General features: G+C 36.1%; 1 protein-coding gene across 1 annotated transcript in view; it reads right to left on the bottom strand.

Moving 5' to 3' along the window:
* Positions 1–866: 866 nt before the first annotated feature.
* The window catches only part of TMPRSS11D (transmembrane serine protease 11D), an 86,908-nt gene continuing 76,512 nt past the window's right edge, over positions 867–11,262 (bottom strand). The window contains exons 9-11 of the mRNA XM_003415938.3: positions 5,905–6,164; positions 4,251–4,393; positions 867–1,056 (exon numbers count right to left, since the gene is read on the bottom strand). Coding sequence (XP_003415986.2) covers positions 895–1,056; positions 4,251–4,393; positions 5,905–6,164 — 565 coding nt within the window. The 3' untranslated portion in view covers positions 867–894. The remainder of the gene's footprint in view (positions 1,057–4,250; positions 4,394–5,904; positions 6,165–11,262) is intronic.

Below are 11,262 nucleotides of genomic sequence, written 5' to 3'. Positions count from 1 at the left end.
ATATTCTATATGGCTGTATAATGATTTCACATAATTAATTTAATATTTAATTTTAGGACTCATACCACTTTAAAGTATTAAGTAAACAGAAATTTCAAATAAGTAGTGTTTTTCTGGTCTCACACTGCTTTTTCTGTATGGAATGGTATCCTACCACTTCTTCCTTGGTGAGTTTCTACCCTTCCCTTAGATCTCAGCTTTAATGAGACTTCTTCACAGATGATTCCTTTGACTCTTTATACTTGTCCAGGTTCCTCTAGTATACATTTCTGTTTTAAAAACTGTGGTAAAAATACACGTAATAAAATTTACCACTTTAACCGTTATAAATGTAGAATTTAGTGGCATTAAGTACATTCACAATGTTGTGCAACTATCACTATCTACTTGAGCATTTAAGGTGTACTGTTTTTCTCACGATGGGCACTTATCACACCTGCAATAAAATTGTTAATTCTGTAACGAGTTTAGTATGTTTCACCTGTTCATAACTCATTCCTCATTGGCGTGGAGTAGATTCTCACTCATAGCAACCCTATAGGACAGAGTCAAATTGCCGCATAGGGTTTCCAGGGCTATAATCTTTATGGGAGCAGGTTGCCACATCTGTCTCCATGGAGTGGCTGGTGAGTTCAAACTACCGACCTTTTAGTTAACAGCAGAACGCTTAACCATTGCACCACTAGGGCACCTTCACCCATACATAGCCACGGTAATAAGCAACATTCATATAGTTTCCTTTAGAAAATATAAGATCCTTAATATTAGAGAAAGATTAAATGGTATTAGTTAAAACACGTTAATGCAACATGTTGTTCAAATAGACACTTCAGTCTTTAGGATTTCAGACAGGCACATCTGTAGACAGACTGCAACAGAGATGCATTTATTGGGCTAGATCCCAGTTTGTTGGGCAATCCAGTCACGGTAGGCTGTCACTCTAGTGTACACTCCTGGTTTATCTGCCTTACCACATTGATACCCCCAGCTTACTATGCCCACAAGGAACCAAAGTCGCCGTGAATCTTCTTGTACTAGTGGGCCACCAGAGTCACCCTGAAGAAAACAGAATGAGTACTTATTCAGTGTGAAGACAATGCCAGCACATTTCAGAGTTACTCTCTGTAGTAGCAGAGGAAGAAGTAACGTCCATTATAACAATATAATGGCAGCCTGACATTTCATACTGAAATATTATACCAGGTCATGCAAAAATTACTGGACTTATCCAAGTATAGAAGTTGTTCCTTCAGCAAGTCTGAGAAAAAGATGAGAAGTACATTTCCCAGACTTCCTTCAGTTGACTGCCTGTTTGACTCCTACTAATTCCAGGCTTCACCTTCTCCAGGAAGCCTTCTCTGACCTGCTCCTTTTCTCCTCACTCCCACCTCTTTCCATCTTTGGGCTGGATTGGTTTTTGATTGCCTGTGTTCCCATATCTCTATCACTTCTTATTCATTATTTTATAAAATCATATTTCTGTGCCGCTTTGAACTTACCCTCAATAGGTTAGCTGTCTTTGTTACAGCAGCTGGCCATTTCTGTGAAACTCAGTGCATCTGTGATTCTTGTATAATTTGGTTTCCCCTGATAGACTATAAGCTTCTCTGGGGCAGGGACATAGCCATTCTATACACTGCTGTATCCTAAGCTTCTAGTTTGTAGGATATGTTAAATAAATATTTGCTGAATGAGTAAGTTTCTAGAAGCCTCATTTATCTTCATATCCATAGCACCCTACATGGTGTCAGATTCATAGTATATCCTTGAAAACTGTACTTTTGGTGAGTAATTGAAAAGAAATTTATATGACATTGAGTCAAACACTCCTTTTGAAATACTTAACAGCCAATTATAACAATAAACCAGCCAAAAATATTTATCACGTAATAAGCTAGTTATGGAGACAAATCTTACATGCTGTGAGTTATCTTTGGATTCTGGAGTTAGATAGCCTGGGTTTGAATCTTGATTCCTTCATTTACTAGCTATGTGACCTTGGGTAAGTGATTTAATTGCTCTCTGTGCCTCAGTTTCCTTATCTGTAAATAATGTTTTTATGAGCTTAAGCAAATTAACATATAAAGCACTTTAAGCCAAGCCTGGCGTATAATCTTTTTTTTAATAAAAGCCAGCTATTATTACTAAGTGTGCCTCTGGAATAGTTTGGCATACATTTGGCTGCTCTTAGTAGATAGTTCTCCTCATACCTATTTAATTACTGGTCTAGGTGGGGAGAAGGTAAGTATGCGAATCACCAACTTGCACGGCAAGCACGAGATGGAGGCACTTGCCTCCTTTAGATCATTCGTACGTACTCCAGTTACCTTCCTATCATTGCGCTTTTGCTGCTTTTTCTTCTCTAGCAAGAAATTTCTCTGTATGATATCTTTGCCAGAGTGGGAAGCAAATGTTAAACTTTGAGGGCCAAGTAATTTTTCCTGTACCTGGCCAGCTTTGCTGCCTGTCTGCAGGCATTCGAGCTTTGTCTTTTCTTCTAGACTACAGCCTTGCTGAGTGAAAGAATGTGTACTGTGCATTGAGCTAGCACAGCGCCTGTCACATTAAAAGTGATATATTTTAATTGAAAGAACGAATGAAGAAAAACAATGAACTGAAACAAATAGGATTTCATAAGAACTTGTAAAAAGTACAATTTTTTTAAGGCACAAACTCTATGCATTATAGTATTTTGGCAGAAAATTGATGAGGCCTGGAATGGAACACATAGGCAAGGCTTCATGATGAACTATTACTGAACTGGGCTCGATGGAAGAGCAGAATTTGTACACACAGCAGGTAAGGGGCATCATAAATGAGTAAAGCATGAGTAACACCCTTTTAAATCTCCCAAGTCAGGTTTAACTAACGCTTTTAGGAGATCAAGAATTATGAGTGTGGAGGTGTATTGTTTATTTGATGGGTGAATTCTTTGGAAAACTATTATGAAACTTGACAATTTGCTGTTAGAAGGTTAGCAATAAAAGAGGAGTGGGAAGGGGAGCAAGAGCACTCCCTGCCACAGAGATGTCTCCACTTAAAAGAAATAAAGGGCAGAGTGGGTGATTAACAGTACTTTGTAAATTGAGAAACAATTCCCCTCCACTCACACACACAACTTGCAGTCAATAATAATGCTTCATTTGGGGGAAGGTGCTTATGGATTGGGTTCTTCGCACAAAATATTATTTCTTATCCACTTTTCCAAGAATGTAAAGACTAAATATGGAATTCAGTAACATTTGGTAGAAAGAATAAACCTTATATTTCTGCGTATAATTTACCCGTGAAAGTAACAGCAGATTCCTCAATAAAAACAGATTGATTTTTTACTTAATTCCAGGCTACAAGAATTTTTAATTTCTTACACTAAGTAGTTATTTCCGTTACTATATGGGGTCAGGTTAAGGAACCCTGGAGGTGCAGTGGTTAAGCACTTGGCTGCTAACCAAATGGTCAGCAGTTCAAACTCATCAGCTGCTCTGTGGCAGGAAGATGTGGCAGTCTGCTTCTGTAAAGATTACAGCCTTGTAAACCCTATGGGGCAGTTCTACTCTGTCCTATAAGGTCACTATCAGTTGGAATCGACTCAATGGCAATGTGTTTGGTTTGGTTTGGGTTTGGGGTTGGGTTTCGGATATACGAGGAAAACCTATCAAAAGGCTTAAACACATCAATTCAGTTCAGTTAATTTGATTAAAAAATTTAACATTAAAATTTTTATTCTAATTACTAATGAAAATTTCGTAATTATTGTTTGCTTTTGTATATTTGCTTGAAAAACTGTAGGCTAGGGCTAAATATTTATTCTAATTTTTTTACATTTGTGCTTTTTCACAGCTGTGGGAGCTGTTGTGACTCAAATAATTAGGCTTTTGGCATAAATTTTCTACCTTCAAGGTGCTAATATTCAGTTATATTTAGATTTTAAAATTTAATTATTGTCTGACTTTTAATGAATAAATCTTTTATTTTATTATTGATTATAGAGGTTAAGGAATTCAAGTCTAGGTATGTATAATTATTGAGCTTGTATGCATGGCCACTTTGCATTCTACTGGTCGAAATTTAGTTTTCATGATAGGTTAACTCCATATAAGAATTTTATTTCCAAAATCTAGATAATAAATTGCAGAGAATCAGGGCTAAATATTTTAACTGTATTAGCTTTATGTCTATTATAAAATCACATACTAATAAATGCTTACAAAGTTCTTGGATGATGACAATGATACATTATCTTGACTTACCTGGCAGGCATCTGCTCCACCATCAGGAAGTCCAGCACATAGCATTCCAGGCAAAACAGCTCCGTTATAACTAGCTGGTGCATTGCATACGTTATTGCTTATTATATAAACTTTTGCTTGCTCTAGATCTGGAACTGTGTTGCCTGTCAAATGTAAAACAGAAAGTAAATGGACTTCAGGATATATAAATTAATGACTCTATGGTGAATATTGCTCCTTAGAAGCAAGGATGGCAAGGCTACATCTCATATGCTTTGGACATGTTATCAGGAGGAATCAGTCTTGGAGAAGGACATCAGGCTTGGTAAAGTGGAAGGTCAGTGGAAAAGAGGAAGATCCTCAACGAGATGGATTGACACAGTGGTTGCAACAGTGGACTCAAGCGTAACAAATACTTTAAGGATGGCTGGGCAGTGTTTCGTTCTGTCGTACATGGGGTCGCTATGATTTGGAACTGACTTGATGGTACCTAACAACTACAACATGGTGAATATGGGAAGGAACAAATGTATTCCAAGCATTATTCCCTGTTCAGCAAGGAAGGCTATTGAATACGTTCTTAGGAGTTTCTTCCCAATAAAGGTTCCCATAGTAGAGAAGGATAACTGCTTTACATAGATCAATTTTTCTCTTTTTGCTATAGCTTTCTGATACAGAGCTCCTTAGACCTTGAGGGAAAATAAATTTCCTGTGTTAAAAGTGACCAATAGCATTTCAATTATCCACCGATCAACTTTATATTGGAAAATTACGTATTGAATGTCCTTTAATCTAACAGCAAAAGAGAAAACAATCTGTTTTCAGGCTAAAGCACTAATCTATTTTAAGCTGATGTTTTTTCAAAATTGGCAATGCTATAGTTTTACATAATCGGCACAAATTCTATTTGCTATACCAGATTTCTTTGGGTAGTGAAAATACAGACATATTTTCTTGGGCAGTAAAGCTTTTGTATTATTCCTCAGAGAGACAATCTACAACATGGGTAAAAAGCTGTGGAAATTGTTGGCACCACCTTTCCACTATCTGGCTGATATTCTTATTTTCTCCTTAGCTCTCTTCGAATTGCCCTCCCTTTTATTTTTACAGTCAGTAAAGAAGCATAAGCAATGCTTATGTACACCAGAGTTCCTTGCCCTAGTTGTTGTTTCCAGGTGCCTTTGAGTGAGCTCTGACTCATAATGACCTTATAGATAACAAAACAGAACTTTGCTTGGTCCTGTACCATCTTCATGATCTTTGATGTATTTGAGTCCATTGCTTTAGCTACTGTGTCAATCCATCTCATTGTCCTAGAGGCAGGAGTTAACTTCTTTTCAGAATACTTTAGTACTGCAAATGCCTTTAAAGTATATATATCTGAATCCTTTTTTTAAATAGGGGAGTCATCTGAGTGCTAGAGAGTCTCTGAATCTGGATGGTCATTAAAGAATATCGTATTCATTTTATCTTACACTTCCTTTGAGTGTATTTGGGAAATCTCCATGGTTTCTAGGGGCACTGCTTTGACTTGCTGAGGGAACTCAGGAATAACCAGAATATAGGATGATTCTGTCCACAGAACCTGTCCTCCAGATGTTCCTTAATTTAAAATGTGTTTAATAGAAAATAACAGTGTTTTCTGTTGTTGTTTTGTTTTTCCTGAGATACTTACCACCATATATTTGAGATCCCCATCCTGTTACATAAGCAGTAGAACCAGGCAAAATATACTGGGTAGGTGCTGGGAGACACACTTTATGGATATTTTTGGTAAAGGTGACTCCTTGGTTAAGTTGTACAAGTGCGATATCATTTTCACGAGTTTCAGGGTTATAATTTTTATGGACTAAAATAGTCCTTACGCTTATTTTCTGTTTAGGAAATCTTGTAGAAAGACCAAAGGTGACAGTCCATTGATAAGGATCAGAGTAGCTAAAAAATATGAGAACATGTTATTTGAATAGAGAATTGTAAGCATTTCGAATATTTGGATTTCATGTTTGCCACTTTCCCCCCTCCCCATTTGGAACTATTTGATTGATATCTCTTTGCTATATATTCCTGAATTACAAGCTAGTAAATGGATTTAACTCTTACGGCAGAATGAATGATCATTTATCTAAAGAAACAGAAAGATTTTAGAAAATATGTTTTGGGCGATGAATTTCTTGGTGCTTTTCTATTCCAGTGAGGATTTCCTGCAACTTTGATGACCATTACTGTAGGGTAAAACTCCCCTTTGATCTTTCCCTTTCCTAAAATCTCTCTTCTAACCAATTAGCAAGTCTGAAATAATGACAATTTTAGTTTTGACTCATTTCTTCCAATTCTTCTGTTTTTTTTCCTTGCCTTGAGCCAGAAGTTCCATTTTAGTAGTAGTAGTAAGGGGCATCTTTGTCTTGTTAATGTATGAATGATTTTTCTGCAGTAAGTTTAATGAATGTTGAAAATTTTGATACATACCACATATAATATATATTATATACAATCTATATATAAACACATATAATATACATACATGCATACATAATTATGTTGTGTATATGTTTTTTTTTTTATATGTATATAGATAGAGAGAGAGCAAGAGAGAGAGAGGAGACAAAACACTAACATAAAAAAAGTAGGAAAAAAAAGTAGGGCATTATCTTTGTGGCCTAGGAATTGTGACTTTTTAGATCAACTCTCAAAACATAAACCATAAGTTAAAAAATGGGTTAAATTAAATCAAAATTAAACATACCATAGACAAGTTTAGTGGATGAATGAGAAACCATGAAAATATAATTGCAGTGTTTGATATCTAAAACTCTTGTAGAATATACAAAAAACTTCTATAAACCCAAAATAAAAGGACAGGAAAACCATTATAAAATGGTAAAAGAATACGAATAGGTAATTCATGGAAGGGGAAGTCCAAACAGCTAATAGATATATGCAAAGATACTCAAACTCACTAATAATCTGAGAAATGTAAATTATAGCAATGAGATTTTAACTTATATTCATGAGAATGATAAAAATTAAAAAGGAGAATGAAACTAAATGTCAGTGAGAAGAAGAAACGGGATTTCTTTTGCACTGTGGGTGAAGATGTTAACAGTTACAGCCCTTCTGGAAAGCATTCTGCCCTTTTGGAAAGTATTTAAGAGGCTGTCCATGTACTACTCGGTATGTATCTCAAAGAAATTCCTGAAGGTTTATAAAAATACACATATGAAGATTTGTGTTTGTAAGTACTCTTTGTGGCATTGGGAAGTTGGAGCAACCTAGCTGGATGAACGAATATGGTGGATGAATGCTATGGAAAGCTATGCACCAGCGAACCAGATGAAAATTTGCAGAGTTGAGTGAAACCAGTAAGAAACAATGAGACTTATTATACAATGCTACTTATATAAATTAAGAGCATATCCACCCCAAACAACACTATAGGTTTTGCAGGTTCATGTATTTTTAAAGACATATTTCAAATCTATTAGTGCGAAATCTGTGCGAGGAGGGCAGTTGAAGGAGGGGCCCAGAAATGACAGGAGAAAATAATAAAGTAAAAAGAGAAAAAGGCCTCACATACTGAGGCAAATAAGGATCTGTGAACTGGAGAGTTGACTAGCTAAACATTGGTCCTAAGGCTGAAGAAAAACAAAATGTAAAAAATAACAATTGAAGGGTATTTTGGAGTTTGAATAGTGAATTGATACAGAAAATAAAAATTATATGTGCAAGAAACTTTTATAAGGTACAGTAGTTTGTGTAAGAGTGAACCCTAATTAAAAATTTTAAAGAAAAAATATTTAAAACAAGCAAATCCATGATTTTACATCCATTTTTTTTTTTTGCTCAGTATCTTTACAGAATATTGTTCCTGTATTAAAGTTATATTGTGAAGATTCTTTCTCTTCTTTCTTTCTTTCTTCCCTCCCTCCCTTGCTTCCTTTTTCCATCCCTCCCTTCTTTCTAGCAAATGAATAAGAGCACGGTTTTAGAACCAGCTAGATTTGGATTTAAATTTTGGCTGTACCATAGTTGGTGACCGTGAGTTGGAATCGACTCAGTGGCAACTGACAGAAACGTGCCACATACTAGCAGTGTTATTTAGGGCAAGTTATTTAATCTCACTGATTCTTCATTTATTTATAATGAAAAATGTGATTAGTAATACCCTCTCACATAGCTTTAAGTATAAACTGAGGCAAGTGAAGTGTGTCAAGTACAATGCTTGGCACAAAGTAAGCACCCAATAAAGATAGCTATTATTTTCATTAAGTACAGTTTAACAAGCCATTACTAAGTATCTATTTATATAAGGGATAGTATGAGTCTCTTGGAATAAAAAATTATTACTAATTTATGATCTCTGCCCTTAAGGAGCTCCACACACTTGTGGAGGAGACTGACAGGGACAAATAAGTTATAATAAATCACAGAGACTACTGTTTAAGATAGATAAGCACATTTCTGTGGGAATAGGATGGTAGGGAACAGAGCACTAGCAAAAGCTTCACAAAAGAGGTACTAATTCAAGAGCGCTCCCTAAGAGGGCTTTATCACTTCTGTGTATCTTGACGTAGGGTTGGTCATGCCCCAAACAAACTCGTATTGATAGGTTCTCAGTGCCTATCAGGTTAAGCTGGGAATCTATAGGGAGGATGCGGACATATAGTTTATGTGATTTGTTAGCTCTAGTGGATTAATCTTGGTAGTTACTCAAAGGATTTGAGGAAGCAGAATTCAAAAATGTTCCAAGACTTAAAAATCATGGATTTCTGTTGTAATTATTGGTGATGTTTATAGCTGTGGTTTTCATTATAGTTATATTCTTTATTTAGATTTTTGTGTTTGGGCCTGAATGGGGATCAGAAGAGTACTGTTTCTATGCATCCTTGGCTATGTTAAGTGCCAGCCAAGTCCAGGCATTTCTGGTTCCCACACTCTGGAATGATTGAAATAAATTAATGCCATTCTTGCTGATTGGCCTTTTAGGTGGCGATGAAAATTGAAATGGCTTGTAAATTTTATTCCTTGTGTTACCTGGGAAACCCTGGTGGCGTAGTGGTTAAGTGCTACGGCTGCTAACCAAGAGAAGGGCAGTTTGAATCCACCAGGCGCTCCTTGGAAGCTCTATGGGGCAGTTCTACTCTGTCCTATAGAGTTGCTATGAGTTGGAATCGACTCGACGGCAGGGGGTTTGGTTTTTTTTTGGTTTGTATTACCTGAGATGTAGCAATAAATCAGAAATTTGCTAATTGTGGGAACATCTTTTAGAATAAATTTCAAGTTTATTCACTGTGTTTAAAAATGTCAAATTATAAGAAAGCTATAAGAAAAAATAATTTAGGATTTCCTAAAACTTTTGTATTTCCAAAAACTATGCACAAGTCTTGTTAACCTTCACACCTTCTTAATTTAACAAACACTTTTGTAACAAACACTGAATTATGAGGTACAAACCAAACCCACTTCCATAGAGTCAATTCTGACTCATAGTGACCCAATAGAACAGAGTAGAACTGCCCCATAGGGTTTCCAAGTAGTGGCTGGTAGATTTGAACTGCCGACCTTTTGGTTAGCAGCCTAACTCTTAACCACGGAGACACCAAGGCTCTGTGTTACGAGATAGTGCCTTCAAATTTGCAAAAAAAATTTTTTTTGAAAGCCATGAAGATTTAATAGAAGTCCAATAGGAAGAAATGGAGGTTTGGAAGGGACAACATTTCAGGGAGAGGAAGCAGATTAAGCAAATGCTTATAGGTGGGAAAGTGTAGGTAGAGTCCAGGGGAAAGAATAATGCCATGTGGCCGAAGCTCAAGATTCATGCTTTGTGAAATAAGTCTAGACTGATATGTCTGTGAAGGGCTTTAGATACTAGTAAAGAGCTTGAGATTTAGACAGCAGTGAGTTATTAAAAGAGTCTAAGAGAATAGATATGATCAGGGACACCCTGAGTTCAGTTCGCCATCACTATTCTGAGTGAATTTTTGAGTTTAGTTCCATTAAAAAGCAACTATTAGGATCTAGGTTGTCCCATGAATAAGATAGGTCCGAACTTAGCAGGTTTTCATCATGCCAAAGTCTGAAGAAGTTCTTTCCTGAGCAACATGACTTTTTCTTTATACCAATAGAATAAGATTATGCAACCTACCCACCACTGGCAGCTTAGTACCCTAGTGTTGGCAGTAGCCTTTAGTCCCCTTGATTAGGAATTATCTGAGAATTGTTAAAATTCATTTTATGTATGGCACTCACTGTAATTGATCATTATTTTTGTGCATGTATACCTCCAATGTTAGAATGTAAGCTCCCTGAAGGCAGAAGCAGTACTTTATATTAGTAGCTATAATACATAATTGACTTGACGGCAACGGGTTTTTTAATACATAATAACACTGTGTGTTCATGGCAGATGCTCAATAATTTTCTGAAAGAATAAATTAACGACAAATTAAGAGGTCAGCTGCTAACCAAAAGGTCAGGATTGCAAATCCACCAGCAGCTCCTTGGAAGCCCTTTGGCACAGTTCTCCTCTGCCCTATAGGATTGCTATGAGTCGGAATCAACTCAATAACTGGCTTGAGCTCGGGGCAGTCTGTATGTCAGCCATTAACCTGATGATCACCTTATATGATATAATGAACAAATCTCTGGAAATAATTCATTTTTCTAACACTTAACATATATTTATTTTAGCTTATTTAATCCCATCAATATCACTGAGACATAGATAATAATATCATCCCTAATTTGAAAAAAAAAAAAGTGAGGCTTAGAGAAATTCAGTAAATTTCCTAAGTTTTCATAGCTAGTATTTAAACATTCTGTTTCATAAACCATTGCTCTTCACCATGATGCTGCTGTATTACCTGGTGCAGAGAAATAACAGTAGATTATTGCCAAACTGAAGGAAAGATGGTAATTTTGCTATCGTGGATAGGAAGAAATGACTCATTAATTTTTTGAATTGGATTATTTCCAGCTCAATCTAATCAAGTTTAGTCTTGGAGGTAAACCAAGAAAACCAAACCCATTACCACGG

This window comes from Loxodonta africana, chromosome 5 (assembly GCF_030014295.1).
Source record: "Loxodonta africana isolate mLoxAfr1 chromosome 5, mLoxAfr1.hap2, whole genome shotgun sequence".
NCBI lineage: Eukaryota > Metazoa > Chordata > Mammalia > Proboscidea > Elephantidae > Loxodonta > Loxodonta africana.
The sequence above is the reverse complement of the archived record's forward strand: the minus strand, read 5'-3'. Positions and strand labels throughout refer to the sequence as shown.